Genomic DNA, 22143 nt, shown 5'->3' with positions numbered 1-22143 from the left:
ACCTTTATTTTCCATATCCTGAACTTCAGCATGCAAATTAAAAAGAACAGACAAAGAAAATCTCATATACATTCAAAGTCAAATAAAATACATGACAGGTTCATCTCTTCAATACAGCATGTAGATCTCTCTGTACCCCATAATTTCTGATCACCCAACAATCCGAGCTTATTAAAAACTGATAGACGTCTAAGAAAAGAAATCCACAGCAATAGTCACCTGTTAGTATCACTAAACACTTCCCATTATAAAAGGTATACTTCTGAGACTGTTAAAAAGATAAGATCTCACTGGGAGGCTGTGCATCCCGGGTTGTTTGTCTTTGAGGTGGGACAGGCAAGGCAGGAGGGGCCATAGGCATTTGTCCCTTGTACGAAAGTTAAATACGCCTTTGGGTAGCAGTAAGTGGGCAAGGCAAGGATGCCTGCATGTTTTACTCCAAGATTTCTTTGGCAGCATATCATCGACTCTATCCTGGCCACAGTGGTACCTCTGGTCATATTCACATTTATGGGACTAAGGTAAAATTGCAGGTGCACAGGATCTGCCTCTTCTGGACTGGCAGATTCCAAAACTGTTAAGGTGCAATTTTAAGTTCTGCAAGCAGGTGCCTCAAGGTTAAACATAGTTGGTACAGGCGAGGAGTCTTATTATAATAATAAATGTTCTTTTATAACGCACTTAATACCAGCAAGTGGTTTCTAAGCGCATGATCTGGATTCAAACCTGTGTTTGCGCTGGGTTGTCTTGATTCCAAGACAAACACGTTGCTCCTGAGCTATCCTGTCTCCATCTGCATAGTAAGTATTTTTCCTGACGCAGTAGCTTTGCTTGTTCATTGTATACATTCTCACAGGTCTTTGGGAAATTCTCTGATCTTTGTGCTGTGAGCAGTGTCTCGATTTCCTTTGTGTTTGGAATACATTATGCTTTTGGGTTGCTCACTGTCAATTCCCGACATAATTTTCTCCATGCACTAAATGGATTCATGATTGTTTCTGTGCCAGAATTGTATGTATTCTAACAGAAAATGTGTTTGTGTATTGCAAAGAGTTTCACATGCTTTTACGGTTGCTTTGCAGGGATCCTCACACATTAGTGGAAATAACTACATTTTCTGCAGTCAACAAGTTTCAGCCATTCAATGTGACAGTCTCTAGCAATGTGCTTCTGCTGGTGGTACGTATTAATTAGTGCTTAACCCCTCTTTTTCCTTACAGTGATATGTACATTTTCATGCAAACTGCTGGATGAACTGGGCAGTCCTCGTCTGCTGGAAAAGTATGTGTTTTTACTATAACTTGGGCACTATCCACAGCACTTGGGTGTTCCCATATTGATGCTGTAACCAGTTCATACGCTTTTCATGTTTGATGTTTTAGCATGGACTTACTATTTTGCTTTACCCAACACCCACTATTTATTCTGCTTTTCCAATTGTTGTACATATTCTCCTCCTGTCGCGCTCTGTTATATTTTATATGGATAATGCTATTTAATGATTCCCTCACCAAAGACCGCCACTTTTTTCAATAGAGATATTAACATGCACAAACTATGTTCATTGTTGCTGACTCACGGTCTTTGTATTGTGATGTTCTCAGCAACATTGTTTTAACACATTACCCTGTGAATATGTGGTGTTAAGCCCTGTATTCTTAGGGGTGAGGCAGGGGTTCAGAAGCCTATGTGCTATTTGATCTCCTGCTCATAAAGCTAATTGGTGGCTGTATCTGAAGATTTACATTTTATATTCAGACTGATCACTGAATTGAAACTGTGTCATTTAACTGCCGATTGGATACCAGAGATCACTTCCTTACTTTGACTGATGCCAAGATATGGATATTTGGCTCTTCTATTATGTCTGAAGTGCTGTCAGCACTTGGTTATCTCCGACTTGTGTAAGGGAGGCATGGTATCACAAGTATGACACTGGCACAAGATTTACAGGCTTCTTGGAGTTTGGAAAATCTCCTACTCTGCCCTATAGCTATGATGAGAGTAGTCTTTAACATCAAATAATAAAGAAAGCACAGTCCTTATCAGTCTTTGTCAAATCAAAACGACCTATACTAACGAAACCGAATGCCTGCCCTATTACTTTTACAAGAAGTGTGAAAAGGGGAAATGTGTATGCAAATGAAAGTTGGTGTTACAACATAAAGGATCGAAGTGTCTGAGTCGGCTCTCCTTCCCACGTTGGACAGCACAGAGTAAGGCGGCCCCAGTAAACAGGATGATACACACTGGCTCAGGTTATCAAAAAAAGGCAGTACAAAATGTGGGTCGAGGCCTGCTTGGCCTTCCACGTTAAAGTCACTTATTCCAACTTTTCAAAAGTTCTTTCACAGTTCAACAAAAGTTCACATAGGTCTCCCTCGTTGGGCTTGGTCCCTTCAACCGGGCTCGGAACTTTCATCCAAAAAGTACCTGATTCAACGTGGCGCTCCCTCATTCGGGCTCGGACTTCACAATCGCAACACTTGCAGGGGTTCCCTTCCTCAAGCTTTATTCACATTCGTTGGGGGTTCCCTTCCCCTAACTTATTTCCTATTCCAGGTCTCCCTCAGTTGGACTCGGATCTTTCACTGACATCAAAGACTTTGAAATGTGCAAGGCTTTTACTAAAGACCTCCGCAGGACCATTTCAACTTTCACTTCCGCTCTCCCTTGTTGTTCTTTGCCCCAGTGTCTCTTGGTCTTGGTAGTTCCATACCACAAGCACAGAAGTTCAGACATCGTTCTCTGAAAGCATTCACCTTTTTACTTCCCCTTTCGCCAGGGTTAATCTTGACCATTGCTCATTTCAGAGTTCATTCACTTTGCCGCTTTATAACAAGGCATCAAACAATTATGGGCTAGTTCCTTTCGCCTGACTACTCCGCTACTCGGTATTACTGGCTTCACAGTTATCAGCAACTTAAAAGTTCATCCTGGTTTGCTTTCTTTCGTGTCTCACCAGCATGTGCGCAACCTCCAATTGTGAGATACGCTGTTGAAGCTTCAATCTTTCCTTGACGCAAACCGGCCTTTCATGTCTTTCACTAACTCACCGGTTGTGCACGTTCCTTTCTGGTCTCTGCGGCTTTAATTCATGGGTCATGGTTGATACCACAAGCTTGGTCTTGTCTCCCCAACTCTTGTCATTCGTCCGGCAGGGTCGCTGGCGTCCTTGAAACGCAATGCAAGTTTCTTCTTGTCTGCGATTTGGCTTTCTCTGCATCTCCTTCACGGCTTCCCGGGGACAACAACCTCCTGCAGGGAACTTTGGGGTTTCTCTACCCTTTTCTCTAGTCCCTCGATCGGTCGTATTGCTCCAGTGGGTTCGACTTCGCCCCGGAAGATCTGTGTCTCTATGTTCCGCCTTTTATCCGTTTGGGGAGAGCTAATGGGCATCAGATGTATGTGATTGAACTCAAGTGCCTAACTTTGCCTGGCCTGATTAGCGGGACATGTCCAATGGGATGTACTTCACACGTCAGAAACCAGAGACTAGCATCTAGATTTCATCTTGGGACGCGCCACCAGGGCCACTATCCTAACTCCAAACCCTCACGACCAGTAAACGACCACACTCCCATACACATCACATCAGTCCCGGCTATGTACTCAAACCCATCATTGCCTTTGACTACTTGCCATATCAAGGCAAATAATAAGAAGGTCATTGGTGCTCTGATTAATGCCTGATCCCTCTCGGCACATGCCCTAGATATTGCAGACATGATTACTTCTCGTCACTTAGACTTCTTGGCCATCACTGAAACTTGGCTGCATACTGCATCTGGACCGTCACTCTCCCTTGCTATTCCAAACAACTATTCCATCATTAGACAAGATAGGGACTCCAATCAACCCAAGGGTGCAGGAATAGCCGTCATCTTTAAAAGCTCACACGAACCTAGGATGATGCCCAACATCCAGATTCCTTCTGCAGAACTTCTCGCTTTCATATTACCTATATCCCCCAACCATACTATCACAGTGGATCTCTTATATAGGCCACCCGGCCTCATTATCTCATTTATTGGCGACATATCATCCATTCTAGCCTCGAGCACCAAACCCAATACGCAAATCCTCCAACTTGGGTGACTCTAATTATGGCCACCAAGATGTGAATGATCCTAAAGCCACTGACCTCTTAAACACTAACTGACTTTGGTCTTACCCAACATATCCACAAGCCCACCCATATCAAAGGCCGCACTCTCGATTGGGTTGCTGACCTTAATTGCAATCTTAACTTGATCTCTGTCAGTCCATGCCTTTGGTCAGACCACTACAAAATAACTTTTGCAATTAACTCTAGTCCGGAAACTGGCAAACCCACTCTAGCCCCTGCCACTCAAACCCGTAATAAGAAGGATATCTTGACTGAGAAACTTCTTCCCATCATCCTCCCTCTACTAAATACCTCTCTGACCACCAGCTCAGATCCTACAGTTTTAGTAGATATCTATAACCAGGCTATGCTCAAAGCCCTTGATACCATAGCTCCATTAAAACTGCGCAAACAGAAACCTCGCTCTCATCTGAACTCCTGGTTCACCCCCCTTCTTAGAAACTTACGCAAAGAAAAAAGAAAGGCGGAGGCTCTGTGGAAAAATCTACCCTCCCTTGTCAACAAAAACAACCTAACTCTGGCCTCATCCACTTATAAAGCTGCTATTCTTGCAGCAAAAAAGATGTCTACAACAAACGCATCATGCAGGCTCAATCCAACACGAAGGAACTTATTAAGATCCTCAAGGAGTCCCCTGTTGCCCCTCTGGTGACTTGCTCCCCTGACGCTACCTGGTGTACGAATATTCAAAAGGCACTTTTAGACAAAATTGCCTTATTGCAAGCCAAAATAAATGCCAAAAAGAATAACCTAACCGATCTTACCGGGAACACACCATTGTTCAACGTCCCAGCCTCTACACGCCCCCTAAAACCTTTTAGCTTCTCTCCGCTACCCATTGCAGAAGTGGAAAATATTATCAAAAAGCTTAAACCATCGAAGTGTCAAGGTGATACCCGCCCTGCGCCTTTCATCAAGGAAGCTGTGCAAGACCTTGCGCCTTTTATCACTACCTTTATAAATGCCTCCTTCAAATCGGGCATTGTCCCAGATAACCTTAAGGATGCCTGGGTTATCCCTTTAATCAAAAAACCCTCTCTTGACCCAAGCAACCCAGCCAATTACAGGCCTATCACTACGGTACCATACCTTCTAAAAATTCTGGACCTTGCTGCATACATGCAAATACAGGAATATCTTGAATCAAACCAATTACTGGGTCTCGGTCAATCTGGTTTCCGTCCTAGACATGGCACAGAAACTGCCCTGATTGACTTAAAAACTCAAATTGACGACCTAAAAGATAAGGGCAAGTTGGCACTCCTCCTTCTGCTCAATCTGTCAGCAGCATTCGACTTGGTCGATCATAAAATTCTCTGCCACCATCTCAAAAGTGCTGTGCACTTTTCGGAATCAGCATCGTCTTGGATTAGTTCCTTTTTAGCAAATAGAACTATGAGGGTCTTCTCTCCTCTGGCCTCTGCAGAACCTGCCCCGGTCCCTTGCGGAGTCCCTCAAGGCTCTTGCGTCTCTCCCACATTATACAATGTGTTTACCAAGCCACTATTTGACATACTTGATTATCTGGGTGTCTCATACACCAACTACGCTGACGACACCCAGATACTCATCCCTATCTCTGGTGACTTTGCTCTTGACGCTAAGGCACTTAACAATGTCTATTTAATCATCCAGGCCTGGATGGCTCATCATGGGCTCTGCCTTAATGATGAGAAAACAGTTACTTATCCTTGGATCACATTCCAAATTAGCAAACTTGACCCAGCCTACAAATCATTCACTATAGACGGCAACATCATTAAAGTGTGTAATGTAGCACACACTCTTGGCATTTATCTCGACGCAACTCTATCTCTAATGAGACAAACTAATGCTGTAGCATCTGCCTCGGCTTATACTTGTAAACTCATCACAGCCTGCGGACTCTTCCTGAACAAAGAGAACTGCGTTATCCTAGCTAGAACACTAATCATGCAAAGATAGACTATTGTAACGCTCTCTACCTAGGGACTAGTCAAAAAAACATTGACAAGTTACACAAAACAATGCCATCAGGGCGGCCCTCGACATCCCCAGAAGATCGCACATCTCAGATATCAGACGCAACCTTCACTGGCTCCCAGTCGTGCAGCGAATATCGCTCAAAACCCTAGCCTTAACCTACAAGGCTAAGAACAACCTCGCACCAGCTTACCTGACTAGCCGTTTCTTGCAGCACGTCGCGATCAGACCGCTGAGAACAGCCTATGTCAACACTCTCGCTATACCTAGATTTAAGCTGCAGTCTGCTGGGGGATCAAGCTTCCCAGTCCTAGCAGCTAAACTTTGGAACACCATCCCTTCCACGCTCAGATCAGAACCCACGTTCCACTCCTTCAAAACCAAATCCAAACTCTGGCTTCACAAGCTTGATGAGCCGACTACACTGTCACCCTAGGTGTCTACCTTCAACTACATCAACACATCTTACCCCTTTCTACTCGCTATGTTCTCTCTACCTCTCTTCTCATTTGATCCCCTTACATCAGATTAGCTTACTGTATATGTTTCTGGAGTAACCATGTGTAAACTACACTGTTATGTTTCCTAATTCTGTTTTTAAGTTTCTAAGTTTTGTTGCTCATCACTGTTAAGACTGTTCCCCTGTTCTCATGCTTGCTTGTAACTTTCTTGTAACCATCTTCTTGTAACCACGCGCCCAGTTGCTACAGGGCAAGGCTGCGCGCTACAAATAATAAAATACAAATAAGGGTTAGCCTTTTCACCCTCATTCGCCCTCTTCTTCGTCCCAGTGTTTTGTGTAGAAAAGCAGGGGGCAAGTTGGGACGTTGGAGAATCCTATAAAATAGGGTGGGGCATGGGTACGGGAAAGGGGGAAATACTGCGTCTTACCGTCGGTTGCCTCACATCCACTCTCTGAAGACCCCACACCCAGGTGATCCTCCCACACTGGTCCACCCCAGGGCCTGGATCCAAAGGCGATGGCCGTGCCCTAGCCACTTGAGAGAGAGATCCCTGGGGACCAGCAAGTGAGACTCTTTGGTTTCTCACACTTGTCACTATACTATCCAGTATTTTATTCATTCTGGCAGCAGAACATTCCTCTTTGCCAGATTTGAAATCGGAACACTGTCAACATCCTTGGATTTCAGATTTGTATTTTGCCTCTTGCAGCTCGAGGGCCATGCGTTTTGAGTAATGAATGCAGTCGACATCTGAACACATGATCTGCATTTGCAGGCAGCTTTATCCCGAAAGTATGTCGAGATCTCTTACCATCTCCTTCTTCTCTGTTAGGACTTCCACAGCCATTTGACCAGGAGCGAGGTGGTCGGATATCTGGGAGGCAGATGGGACACCAGCAGCCAGTGTACGTACTGTGAAATCAGGCTAATCTTTGCTGCTAATCTTATTGACAGAACAACATGAAAGGAATGTTGATGGGAACATAAAACTTTCACAAATCAGGCTTATTTTTATCATTGTGCAAAAAGACACAGAACGTGGATAATGGGCGGAGACAAGCTCTTGGCCTGTTCTTTATGTTCTGTGTGCCAGATGCCATGCATGTATCCTGGACTGCCCCAACTCCCATGCTGTTTCTACACCCCGCCAGAAATTAATCAATTTCTTCCACAGAGCACTGCAGATGCAGAACATCTGGCAGACACCATCCTTTCTGGAAGATTTACAGTTGGTGGAAAATGAGCCTCAATGTCTTGTCATGTTGTATCTTCTCCCAATTTCCAACCATAAACTTCCTATCCATCTCATTTAACATTTTGTAAACATTTGTTTTACTCAGGTTATCCACTGTTTCATGAACTGCTTTTGTATATGTTCTCCTCGCTTTTTATTTTTGCATTAAATAACTGAATCATCACTGTTTAGAATGTGTTGAGTTCCACTAACATTTTACAATCTCTCAAGAATTTAAAAAGATGCGATAATAACACGAATGCAAATTTCTTTTGAGACACAATAGTTGAGCATGCAGTACTTGGGTAGACTCTCTGGGCATACTATTGTGATTACTACTGAGAGTAACAGTAGTAGTGTCACTGACAGCAGCAGAGCAGTACTACTACTTGTAGTGGTACTACTATGGGCAGTACTAAAAATACTACTACCTGGATGTGCACCATGCTCGCCCTCTATTGTACCAACATTAAGGCTGTGCACCCCAGGCAAATTAATAATTTGAGAGAGAGCGAGCCAGGGAAACAGGTAGGCCTTTTGCATTGATGTTGATGGTTTGGAGTGAGGGGGCGAGATAGGGAGAAAACGACATGCTTATCACTCAGTCTTCTTCCCAATCTCACCTTGCTCCATAACATCAACCTCACTGTCTGACCCTGTTGCTTTTCAATGTCGGGCCTTCTTCTCTTCCAAACAATGCACCCACCTCCTCTTCCCTCTTCTCCCTTCCCTACTATTACTGCTTGAAGGCACGCCCCTGCACGCTCACTCCAGAAACAATACAACCCGCTAAGAAAATAGGCCCAAGACACCTCTTGCAAGGATAACAAGTATTAATTTCCACAAAATAGAAGTGCTTCAGCAAAGAACTCATGTGCAGCACATTATAAGCACAAACAACATCACTGATAACGCAATTACATATAGCACAATTCTACAATCCTAATTGGAGGAGCTCTATACATGTAGGGCCTGCTCCATATGGGATGCCAGGCCATTTGCCCATCTTCATCTGTCCATCTCAGTCCACGTGGGCGCTGCTGGGCTTGTCATCCGAGGTAGAGTTGATCTAACAATAAATTGGCTTCTAACACAATGTTATTTTATCGTAGTAACTGTGCACCTGGCAGATACAGAGATGAACTTGGTGTGGGGGGGGGGGTCGGCTGCGGTCACACCAACTCCCATGGTACACTCATTTCCCGGACAGATCACCAACTCCCAAGGCCCTCTACCTTAATTTTTGGCTAGAATTTGCTGCCACCCTGCACCTCACTGCACAATCACGTGACCCAATTGTGAAGGCGCGGTGGCCTTGCCTTCTGATCTTAATTATCGTTTGAGGGGTGTAAACATTTCATGGTCTGGGTTCGGATGGTTCTGTGGCATGCAGGGGTCTTGGGATAAAAGCATTGCAAAGCATTATTTCTTGTGGGAGGATCGTTGGGGGTTGGAGGGCTTTGCTATCCGTCTCGTAGGACGGTACTGCCAAGAGGCGCGCTGCTCCTTTCTCATGACCTTGCAGGGTGCATTCTTCCCTGAGCGGGAGGACCTGTAACCTTTAGAAGAATGGAGGATTTCATGGACTCTGTGAGACCTGGCCGGGATAATGTTTGCGCTCATGCAAGGGATCTAATACTAAGACGCATGTTTTCTGCGCTTGGGCCTAAGTTCCAAGATAGCTGCCATTGTTTAAGATGGCGTTCACACCTGCATCTACTGTATGGCCTCTAATGCATGCACTAGAATGATCGTGCATCCTCCTCTGTCTGCACCCTCTGCTCCCTAGCGTTTGTTTCTCATTCGATATCGGCTAGGGGGGTGGGAAGACCCCCTCTCCTTCCCAATATGCTTCATGTTCCTCTTCCCCCATAATGCTTTGAAATAGCTGAGGATGGAGTTAAGTTCTGTACAAGGAACCTGCATATACACTATTAGTGGTAACTCTTACTGGTGGGGCAAAATTACTAGAGACAATTCACAATATGGAGTACAACTTAAGTCAGAAAAATACTTACAAAATGTTAAATATAAGATGGAGGGAAAGAGGTTTTGGTTAATCCGGCAGAAGGCAAAACATTAACAGTACATCACAGCATATTGTATCCGCAGTATGGACTGTGTAGGAAAGGAGGATGCAGTAAGTGTTCTAACAGTGTAGATTGTCTAGTTGAATTCAATGAGATTTTCACATCATTTGAAATGAGTGAAATATGTGCAGTGTCTGGGCTAAATTTATTCTGAGAGTTTACATTGTATTGTAAAAGGTTGTGTGAGAGTGGGGGCTGTTCGAGAGCGGGGACTGGTCAAAGATAATTTGTGTTGCATTAATTTTTGTTTCGTATCCTTGTCCAGTATTGACAGTGCTCCGTGCATTTCCGTGCCGCACGTGCCTTGGTGATGCAGACTCAGCTTCAGCAGTCGAGGAGGAGGTAAGCAGGGTTGCAGGACAGTTCCAATTTAGAAGTAATGTTCACCATTTAGGTTTCACAAATGTTAAATGATATTTTATTTATATCGTGCTCATACACAGGTGTTTCAGAGCGCAACCAGGCGAAGGGAGAGGAACAGGGGAGAAGCAAAAATAACAATCCTAAACACTAGCACAGCCAAGTGGTTAGGTCTGCCGCCATTTTTGGTATAGACCTATGTATCCAGTGTGAGAAGTTGGCGCAATTTGTTTGACACACCCCTTCCTAGCCTTGTCACTATGCATGGAGGAGTCGCAGGTAGAAATTAGTACCTCTGGTAATGCTCTTGAGATCCTTAGCCAAGAGGATGTAGGTGCAGCACTAGAATGAGAAAGCTGTGACAGTTCTCTAAGAATTGCTGGGCTGCATTGCTTTGATCCATTAATCCCATGTTTAAATGTAAAAAAAAGTTTCTCTATAAGCCATATGCACATTGTAGGCAGCATGTAGCTGTGGGAAGCTGTAGGCCCTCTAGCCCTGTGACCAACCAATTCTAATGTCAGTGCACAAACAAGGTTTACACTCCAAAGTGTGCTGCACAGAAAATGTTATGTTTAACGTTCATTTTAAATGTTAGAAACCTTTAGATCTACCAGAATGCCCAACATCTGTGTCCATATAATAAACACACAACTTAAACAACAGATTATATATTTTCTCCAAAGGATGCACCTCTTGCATGTTATGGTTTCAATCTAGTTTATATGCATTGTTGGTAACTAAAACAAATCCTTACTTTAGTGATGTCAATAGGGTTGAAGCTCACACACCATCACTTCCTGCGAAGCCATTCAGGCAAAAGATCATGTAAAATTACTTCCTGTAAAGTCACTGGAGCTTTAGGTCACTCCTGCTACCCCTAGCCTTTTGGTGAACCGACAACCATGTTTATGCTGTTGCTGTTAAGGAAATAGCACAGTAAGCCTGTGTAGTACAGTTCTTGTTTAAGCAGTCTACCAGAATGCATTGGTCTTTGTTGATAGAAAATTGCCTGGGAGGAATAGGGTGCCATTCCCTTGGCATGGTAGAGCCTGTCCTTTTCTCCAGATAGGGAGCTAATAGAAACATCAAGAGAACATACTCTGTTGCCTGGGAGACCCACCACACAGCACAGTGTTTCTCTGCTTTACACTGTTAGTGTTGAACTTCAAAGTATGTATCCATACTGTGTTGCCGTCCTTTGGACTCATTCACTGTTTGCCTAAAATCAAAGATGATTGTTGCCACTCTTGTTCAATTAACTGTGATTGTGCTGTTCAGATGTATGTCTATTTCATATGACAATGTTGATGGGGAAAGGGGATAGCATCAAATGCTGATGGGGCAGAAGTATGATTGTGCACTCGATAAAGATTGTGTAGCTCAGCCGGAGCTGACTGAAATATCTGTAATCTTAAGTTTAATATTAGTCCTTAAAATGATATGTGGGGCAAAGGAGTGATACAACTCAATGCGTTGTGTATTTGCGTTACATGCTAACTTGCTGGATAAGTAATTCAAGGGCTGCCTGCTGCAAGTGTTCAGGGCAAGGTTGGTGGCTGTTGCTTTGCCAGGCACCTCGGTAGATAGGGTATGCTTTGAAACATTGCGCAGGAGGGAGACACTTTCTTGTGCTTTGAAATTACAAAATAATTTGGTTATTGATGTAGCAATCTCATCAATATGACTTTAATTCAAACATTGACGCAGTTTGGAGAGATTGGCCACTATGACTTGAATGAGAGTACATGGGCTACATTTATTTGTAGAACACCGACACACGTGTTTCAATCACACTGGTCTTTGTCATAGGCCGGTCATATTCTGAAAACTAATGTAAATTGTTGAAAATACTAATATTGTGTGTGGGTGGTGACAGCAACGTGAGAAAAAGTACAGATACCATAGACAAGAAAAATAGCATCACCCCAGCGTAAACGGTGACATGGTAACAAGCATCATAAAATTGTAAACAAAATACATGTTCAAAATACGTGTTTCGACCTATTGGTCTTCTTCAGGGCAAATGCAATGTACTGTATAGTTCGTTTAGACGTCTACACACTCCCATAGCTCTTCCCTAACAGGTAGGGGGATGCGAAAACTGAATGGACCCAACAAGAGGTTAGAGCCACGTTCGAGCATTTAATTAATTAGTTTGACTTGGATAATATTACTTCTATATCACAGCGCTTTGTAATATCAGGAACTATTGTAAACGTGCTATATAGTACATTGCATTTTCCCTGAAGAAGACCAATAGGTCGAAACACGTGTTGGCACACAGTGGCAAAAGTGACACTCACACTTGTGACAACAGGGATACTGATCACAGAAATAAAATACTGTGTTGTATATTCTTGGCTCATCATACTTTTTTAAGGGACAGCGCATGTTATAGGAACTACACATCATTTCACTTGCACTTATCTAGGTTGGGGTAACCTAGGGGATCCGTAACCGCAGCATTCACCACCTTTTATATGTTAGAGTGACACGCTCCCTAAACTTTTGCCTCGCGCGCACATTATTCCTGGACATTCCGTTGTTTTGCAGTACTATGGCAAAGACCAGTCTGGTCGAAACACACGTGTCAGCGTTCTAAAAATAAATGTAACCTATGTACTCCCATTCCAAGTCCTAGTAGCCTATCTCTCCAAACTGCTGCAATGTTTAAATTAAAGTCATATTATTGCAACATCAATAAAGTACAAGAAAGTGTGCCCCTCCTGCGCAACATTTCAAGGCATACCCTCACTCTTTAATATTAGTCTTTGGCAAAGCGCCCAAAACTCTGTGAAAATGTGGTCTCCATTCCTTGCAGCACTAAAGCATTTGCTTCAAAATTTCCAGGCAGAATTTAAACCTTTATTCGTGCATTTGTGTTCAGGTTACTGGAGCACAGTCAACTTGGGGTTCTCTTGCTCTCTTGAGCAGACAAACGCAGATGGTGCCAGATGCAGCAGCCTGTTTCCAAATTCCTAGTTGGTGATGGCAGCAGATCACAGCCATACTTCATTAAATGCACTGGCTGCCTTTTGGAAGGTTCACTTTCTGCAAGAAGGCCCTTTTAAGCAAAGTGTTGGCTTTTGTATGTTTTTAGGTTCTTTTATACTTGAAAAAGAAGGACTCCAAAGGTGAACTGATGGGTCTTTTGGGTCGATCCAACATATGGGCTCCTACAAATTATCTAGTGTTATGATATGATATGATATGATAAGGCATTTGTAACGCGCCTATACACAAGTGTTTCAAGACGCGACGAGGCAGGAAGGGGGGAACAAGGGGAAGACGGACAACGATCCTACTAGGCCAGGTGTCATTCAGACCGCGCAAGTGCAGAATTCTCAGAAATGTGCTAATTCCTCTCTACCTTAGAGACCCCCAGCAAATTTGCTGGACTTTGAGGACTTGAATTTGTAACCTGGAGAGAGTGAGACCTTTTTTTCCCCACTCTCTTGTGTATTTTAATGTGATTTTGAACTCTGTTTCTTTTGGTTGTGGAGTCTGACAAACTCCATAGGCATCATCTTTTACATTGTGTCACACAGCACCTTCAGTGCAGTGGCACAGGGGAGTATTTCAGATTTCCCAAGGTTTAAATACCTTCTCTTGGATAAACTACTGTTTCCAAGAGCAGTGATGTGAAATTGACTTTACTTACATTTGTAACTTTCTAGACCCAGCACACACTATCCGATAATAGGGTGCTGGAGGGGTTACTTAGTATCCCGTGTCTAGCTTCTCATGTAACATTTTTATGTTACCCTTTCCTCGATGAATGGCTGGTGGCAGTGGTTTACTTTTTACTACCATTGTGTTTGCAGCCACGGTAAGGCACCCATGGGTGGCATTTTTGTCAAAATGTCCCTCGGTCTTCTTTTTCCACCATTTCTTAGTGGAAAGGTCCTTCTTGAGATTTACTCTGCACGCCAAACCAGGTTTGGTCCCTTTTGTTTGTTTTTCTGGCGGGGGCAGGAAGCCAGGGAGGTGGCCGAAACTGCCTGTGCTTAGTCTCCTAGGAGATAGGAATGCACTCTTAAGTGATTGGCTGGCTGGCTGTCCGGCAAACCTACATAAAAGGCGAGGCTTTTTGGCTTGGAGGGCTGAGTCGACCACTGGACAAAGGAATCCGAAGAAGAACTTGAAGAGGACACCTGCTGCAACTCCTGGACCGTTGGTTTGCCCGGTGAAGCCCTGCTGCTGTGCTGAAACTCCAAATTCGTATCGAAAGAGAAGCCCCTGCAAGGACGACTTCTCCCTTTGAGTTGGTGGGACCAATCAACTCCAAGGTAAGCCACTTGGACATCCTCTTGAAGCTGGTTGAATTTCCACTGCAATCGCTGCTGGAACCGAATAGCCATGGAGAGGAACACCAGATCGTGTGCGTTGTTTTTAAACTGCCCAAGAACTCCAGGAAGATACTCCGGACTCCTATGAAGCAGGACTGACCGAGCCTGAGCCCCCTCAACAGACAAGTCCCATTGCAGTGCAGTTGTCCCCAGAAGTCCTCCCTCTTGTCCCCACGACTGAGGCCCAAGAACACCAGGATCTGCAGAGCTGCACAGGAACAGAAGTCATCTGCTACACTTTTCTTCAACCTTAAGGTACTGTAAAGTCTGAGAGAACTTGGCTCTTGTTGTGCCACCTTGCTTGTCCTCGTTGGAGACTTGTCTCGGTTGCTCTTGTAGAGTTCCTTGTAGCTTCTTTACCTCACAGGCCTAATCAGCTTGAAGCCCCACTTTGATTTCTTCTATTCTACAAAGACTTTTTAAACATTATACAAGACATTATACAAGACTTTCTACTTACCTGCACGAAGTGCTTCAGTTCACCTTGACTTTTGCTTAACATTAGCTAGCCTGGCTCCCTGAATGACTCTTCTCTCTTCTGCATATGTGTTTTGCCTTCCTTCCAGGAAAGGGTTAACTGACTTTGCATTGAGGGGTTATTGAAAGTACTTACCTGGTTAAGAATAGTTGTGTGAATACTTGTTTTATTCTGGATCCTCCTTTTCTTTGACACTCCTCAAGAATATTCTAAATCAACAGTGATATATTAATGTCCCCAGCACCCTAGCAATTGAAGTCACCTGAGGGTGTGTAGGCAGTGTCTGTGGGCCATCCCAAAAGGGTACTTACTGATTTAGAAAACTAAGAGTGTATTTTGGAAGTATATTTGTGAGTTGTTTTATATTGCTCCCTTCTGAAGAAGGCTTACTCTAACTGACTGTTAAATAAATGAATAATTGATTAATCAATTAACAATTGATTAATCAAGAAACCTTGTGTGTAAGAGTTGACTTGAATACTTGTCACTGTGAATCTCTGTGAAACTCCCCGACTACTCACATTGACCCCTCTTGAGATGAGCCTGGCTGCTTAACACGCTACCAACCTGGGTAGTACAGACTTCTATCAATGGTTGTGTTCCTATTGCCAGGTGGTCAGGGTTGTTGTAGCGCACCCAATCTTGCCTAACATGTAGCTATAACTAAACTCTACTGTAGTAGCGACTTTAGGTCGCCAGCGATCTGTCTAAGGTCTTCATCACTGAGTTCTTCTCCGTTTCTCATTGTATGAAATAGTCTGTGTTTAGCTTGGAATACCAAATTGTACCGTTGTTTGTGAGCTGAGGCAAGTGTTGACAGGACTTTTTTGGTTCCTGGTTGGCACAACATTTATCGAAACCTGTGTTTGATGGCCTATTTTATGGTTTCTCCCTTTCACTCATTGGCTATAGATTTGTCAGAATCTGTTTCTCCGTGGCCTTTCCTTAGTGGGCTGGTACCACAGCCACCCCTTCAGCCCTGCGGTTCCATCCCTTCAAGATATCGATGCCCAGATGGAGTACCAGCTGAAGCTTCAGGGTAGTGACAACTGCTTCCAGCCATGCCTTGCCCTCATATGTGGTGAGTGGACATTTATTCCTTTCTTAGAAGGGGACGTAAGGAGGGGCTTGAATATCATGGGAATCAAAATCAAGAAAGCCCAAACTCATTCATAGTTCAGGTTTTGGTGTCATGTGGCAGGTAGCACACATGGGTCGGTGTTCAGATAGGCCACCCTATTCTTATGAACCTGGAAAGACACTAATGTCTAGTGTAAGGGTGCAGAAGTAAGGCTCAGACACAATTGTGACATGTATTTGGGTATAAACATTTATTAAGAAAGTTTTTGAAAAATGCGCCTCTCCCTAAAACTAAAAGGGGATTTCCCTACCTCAAAGGAAATAAGTGAAATTGTCGGGAAGTGCACAACTAAAATGTCTGTCACTGTCGTGTCTCAAACCTACCTCTGTCCCTAACACTAATCTAAAGCAACTTTGCAAGGATGATCTCTTCTCAAAGTAAAAAGTGCTCTGTGTCTGACCAACAGAGTTCCAAGTCTCTCTGGTAATCAAGTGATACAAAACCAAGTTCCAAACTACAAGATTCCAATGCTATGTTGGTGCTCCTTTCTCCCAGGCGTCCTCTTATTTTATGCCTCTTCCTTTAGGGCTTCGGAGACCCTTTGTCTTAGTTAAAATGTCACTGGATAATTCAGAAGGCGCTGTTTCTGGGCTCCACACGTCCTTGTTCCTACTAACTCAATACACTCCACTACCAAGTGTAGAATATCTTCTGTCAGTTCCAGGGTTCTTAGCCCTCTTGTTTTCAACCTTTCATGTGGGTGAAAGTCCCAGACTCGCAACGGCCCTGGTTCACACCCCTGCGAAGCCAGTGTTCCCTCTTGAACAGTCTTTCCTTCACTCACGGGGTCCCAGACCCTCTTCACTTTAAACTTTGGTTCCTTGTAGGGGTGCGAGTCCAAGACTTGCACTACAGCCTAGTGTCCCCTTGGTTCACTTCCTTGCCAAGCAAACACCTCTTCCTTCTTTTGCTTCTTTTATCTCCAGGGTCGCAGACCCTTTTATTCTTGACCTATTTGGGTGCAGGTCCCAGACTCGCACTGTTGCATTGTATCTGTTTGGTACACTCTCCTGGCAAGTATACACCCCTTCCTTCTTTACTTCAGTGTCCCAGACCCACTCTTTCATCAGGGCCTAGTCCCTCTTATTCTTGGGTGCGGGTCCCAGACTGGCGCTGCTGCATTGTATCTGCTTGGTTAACTCTCCTGCCAATTATATAACTCTTCCTCCTTTGTTTCAGGTACCCAGATACTCTGTTTCAGGCTTTGTTGACCCTGTTGCTTCCCCAGACCTATAGCACCGTCTGGGTAACCTGTGTACCTGTTCTCTTCCTTCTCGCAGGTATCAGCGGTTCCTGGACAGCTGCGCCCTTTTCTGAGGCTGCCGTAGCGTTCGGGTATCCAGCAGGGTCTGCAGCGGTCCTGCAGTCGTCTGACGCTTCCCGGTTGTGCATTCTGTCTCTTGCACTTCGCCGGGACCTGGGACATTTAGAGGATTCACTCGGTGGCAGCCCTAGTAGTCATTGCCTGGTGGACCACGTTCTGGTTCTCCCATTCCTCCCGTTACAGCTTTCTCTCTGGCTCGTGTCAGCTGTTCCCTTGCACAGCTCCCGCTGTTCCTCCTCAGAGGAACGCTCTCCCTTGTTTGTCCCCCAAATAAGCTGCTTTCAATCACCTGCATAAGATTGCTGTACTGCTTTAGGTCAATCACGTGTGTTGAGAAGCTAGACCTCTCACTTTGCTTCTCTTGAGTGTTCCTTGGACTCAATACCGGCTTCAAAACTATATTCTGGTCTTTCAGTCTTGTCATGTCTGTTGTGCTGACTGACTTGGCAACAAAACACATTGACTCTATTTAGAGAGGGGGAAGAGGGATTTAGTGTTAGAGAAGGGGCTAAGTGTATTGAAGCGGGTCATACCACGTTCTCTGATGATGGTCGTCCCCAATTACGTAGAGGGGTTCCTTCCCCATGTGATCGTCCCCAGTGCACCACCCCCTGCGGGGACTATTGTACTGAGGACACACCGCCCTGGCCCCATGAGAAAGGTCTCCCCCCTAGGGAAGAAGGGGTGACATCCTTAGATTCGTCACACTAGTCCAATTCCATCCAGGTAGTGTGACTGAGCAGTAAGTGAGAGAGTAGTAAAGGGTTCAGTTAAGCGCACAGAGCAGTCTTAATAATAGAAACTATGCAGAATGTATAAACATACACTTATGTACTTAGGCATTGGACAACTCTTAGCAATGAAAAACGACATTTAAGTATTTTACTACACATTCACCTTTTGTGCTGCTCTGACTACAGCGCCAACACTTTCATTATTAGTATTGAGCACAGACGACTTCAGGAACTAATAGAGTGCTTTACAATCATAGGGTGAAGAACATGGTTAGGGAAGCATAGGGAATGGGAATCTAACAAGGTAAGGTGGGAAATTCGTCAGGAATGGATCTACAAGCAATCGGGGGTGGGATAAGATCACTAATTCACAGGGATTGGAGGGTGTGTGGACCTAGGTGTTAAGGAGGGGCCATTCCTTGATAACTATGGTATTGGGGTCCTTCCTCAGCTGTAGAAGTGAGGCGGCAAGTCTGTTGACAAGGATGGGTTCCAGAGTTTTGGGAGAGTAGACCTACAAGGCCGGTCTTTTGGTTCTCCTGTCTGCAACAGAGTCTGCACATGTCCATACTTCTGGTGGATCGAAGGCCTCCAGGGATGAGGAGCTTCCATGATGATACTGGCTTGCAGCAGGAGCCAGTGCATTTCGATGACGACCAGGTGATGGGGTTGAATTTGCGAAGTCCTTTGAGTAGTGCTGCAGCATGCAAGACACATCTCATGGGTGCCAGGGTAGTCGCCGGAAGGCCTTCCAAAAGGCCTTTGCCACCTTGCAGATGGGAGAAGACAAAGGCTTGGGCAGCAGGTCTGAAATTGCTTTCTGCGAAGAAGGTCCTGATTTTCTGCAGGACGAAAATTGAAGAACAATAAGAGCACATTTCTTAAACACGTCACTTTACACATGTATTCCAGTTCCCTTCGCCTTGGCAGGCACCACAAGGGCATGCTTTGCTGTTTATACCAGAGTGGCAACTGGTAAAATGAGGAGTTTTGTCATCCCCAATAGACTTGCACAGCAAGCTCTCCAAAAGAGGGGAAGGCTTTATTCTCAATTTCCAAACACCATCTGATTTAAATGGCTGACCTTTCCGATGGCCTCCGTGGTAGATGTTTCAGCAACAAAACATGTATTTGAATTACCTCTATGAGGGTAGATCAACAAGTTCAGGAATGATAACTGGATGACCCAAGGAAGCGCATGGTAGCAAAGTTGACATCCTGGGTGCTACATGAGTGGGTTTGAGACATTCTGACGAGACAGGCGGCAGAATAAGTATTGGAGCTTGTGCCATAGAACACTCAGCGGTTGTCAGTGAAGGAGGAGGGTGAATTGTCCTAATAGGTGTAGGAAATAAAGGCTCATGGTGGGAGCAGTCATGACAGCATGTACCCTATCAATAGGGTTATATTCTGGTGGTGGAGCCACTTATAAAACATCCATATGATGCATTTCCCGATTTGAATGCATTGGCCCTGAAGGCAGAGAATACCTGTATTTTACTCTTGACTGAGTCGAAGATTGTCTGTACATTGGTATCTGTGGCCTCGGCAGCCTATAAGAGTGTAGAATCCTTAGTTGCTACATCCCTAATTGTTGTGTCTGTTCGCAGAACAATTTCCAATCCTCTCTCTCCGGCCCTACAGTGGGATCAAATGGGGAGTTTGGCAGTGGGAGGGGACTCTAGCTATGTTGACTATGGCCATAGAGACAGAGCCTAGAGCAATGGGGCTGGTCCAAAGAGCTAGCACTCTTTTTTGACTAGTCCTAGTTCTGATAGAGTGAATGTGCAGCATTTGTATTTTGTATTTATTTTATTTGTATAGCGCAAACCAGGCCCGGAGGCTCCCGGGCACATATCTTAGGACAACGGTTACAGGCACAGTATTACATTGCAAAGGACATTTAAATGAGCAGAGGATTACAATTACAATAAATAATGGACAAAGACAGTGCATACATAATCACATTATTTAGCGTGACAATTGGTCGTCTGTGGTGATTAGCGATGTTGTAAGAAAAGTGGGGGCTGGCCCTATGAAAAACGAATGCCCTCGACATGAGCCCCTGTTGTGTATACCTTGGGTAACCAGTGTGAAGAAGCTTGTGACGGGCTCAGCTAGGTTCAGCCCCAGTTTGAGATTCAGAGTTAGGCTGAAGTGACCTCTGTGTACAAACGCAAGTGGCAGGCCCTGTAAACATGCTCCCTGATAAACTCCACTTGAACTAACCCTTTAGGATCTTGTGCAAACAGCACAACAACATGCTGGGTTAGTGCCAGATAGGATTTATACTTTTTTCACTCATTTCTGATGACTGCCCAAAACCAACCAGACTCTCCTGCTGAGAAGTTGCATATTTCAAGCACGACAGAGTTAGATTTTGAGATGATCCCCCAAACTATATTGACTACTGCGTCCAGGGTATGAAACTCTTCATCTGTTGTAATCAGACTCACATTTCCCTGCTTTCTTTTCAAAGGTCTTTAAGAGTCCTTTCCTATTTGAAACTCATTTTTTTCGTCAGTTTTGTAAATTGGTTTTTCTCATTTGTTTAAACTATTTGATTTTCACTTTAATTTGATCCCTTTATTACCTCGTGTATTTGTTTTCAAAATGTTATATTCAATGACATTGTGCTTGTTTTTATGCCATGATTTAGTCCTTGCCTGCTCTAGTTGTTTTTTTCTTTATTGCTTTTTCTTAAATTGAGTTATCTGAAACATACTCATGTGTGCTGATTTACCTGCCTTGCCCATGTGGTTTTTCAAACAAACATTCTCCCTCTTCTTAAAGGTCCTTATCATCATGGCAACCAAGGAATGGAGTCGAAAATGTCCCCCTTCTGGGTCATGCCGCCTGCAGAGGTACGTTCTGTTAGAGGCATGAAAGTAACTCTACACACCTAGGAAGCAAGTTGCGTGGTGTTAATAAAGCAAGTCTTGATGTAAGGGTATGTGTGGTCCTGAAGGAGTCCTGACAGACTGTTATAACGTAAACCAGCTAATTGGTTCAGCATCATAGCGCGAGTGGTTGGTGAACTAATAGTGCAGTAGTGGCAACGCACTCTCACATTAACAGGCTATGCATTTAGTTTGCAATCTGCAACAGTCTTCATGTGCAGGGTTACTTAAAAATCCAGATTAAAAGGAAGTAGCTCATAATTCGTTCAGATGGTCACATCTTCATGGTGTTAGGAACAATTTTCTTTTTCTGCTTTCCTTCCATAGACATCTACGGAAACCCCAAATGTTTGCTATTATTTTTCACCTCTCCTGACTTGAGGCAAGTGAAGGCTGTTTTACTTCACTTTCCTTGCTAAGTGTATCTGCTTTGGGGGAAATGGTCAGTTCCTTTGGCTATCAGTGCAGTTCTCCTTTGTGAAATTCCCTGTTTGTTTTACGCTGCACACGTCCTCTTACAGTAAGGTGTGGTAGGGATATTTTGTGACTCTATAATTTTGGTAACTTTGTGGTTACTTGCATGTTTCCAAGACAGGATGGTGGCAGCAGATATCTTCCTCTTGTGTTTGTTATATTATCACATGCACCTTTGCATTTTACCGCTTAATGCACTTTAGAGTACCATATACTCTAAAATGGCTATGCCACAAGATTTTCCCCTTTCCTTTGTCCATCTTGTATTTTGTCTTTCTTCCTCCCTGCACCAGAGTTGCCATATATGATGAGCCCTTTCCCAAGGAAAGTCTCAGTTTTACAGGGCAAAGCAGCAATATGTGTTTGTGGCCGGATGTGGGGGCTGGTCCCAGTCCATATCCATGCCAAAGTGTCGGTTCCTGGAAAATATAGTGGCTGAAGGCTGTCCATTATTGGACTTTTGAAGCCATTCATCAGATCGTCGTTGGAGCCAAGACCCCT

The 22143-nt window shown here is 44.2% G+C and overlaps 1 protein-coding gene across 2 annotated transcripts in view; it reads left to right on the top strand.

Annotated features, from left to right (window-relative positions):
• MPND (MPN domain containing) overlaps nt 1-22143 on the top strand; it is a 432621-nt gene that overhangs the window by 231046 nt on the left and 179432 nt on the right. For both annotated transcript variants that reach the window (XM_069649374.1, XM_069649375.1), the window contains exons 6-10: nt 1083-1179; nt 7388-7460; nt 10145-10221; nt 15982-16150; nt 21062-21132. In XM_069649374.1, the coding sequence (XP_069505475.1) occupies nt 1083-1179; nt 7388-7460; nt 10145-10221; nt 15982-16150; nt 21062-21132 (487 nt within the window). The remainder of the gene's footprint in view (nt 1-1082; nt 1180-7387; nt 7461-10144; nt 10222-15981; nt 16151-21061; nt 21133-22143) is intronic.

Source organism: Ambystoma mexicanum, chromosome 1p (genome assembly GCF_040938575.1).
Source record: "Ambystoma mexicanum isolate Mex_15411 chromosome 1p, UKY_AmexF1_1, whole genome shotgun sequence".
Lineage (NCBI taxonomy): Eukaryota > Metazoa > Chordata > Amphibia > Caudata > Ambystomatidae > Ambystoma > Ambystoma mexicanum.
This window is presented reverse-complemented; position numbering and strand designations above follow the sequence as displayed.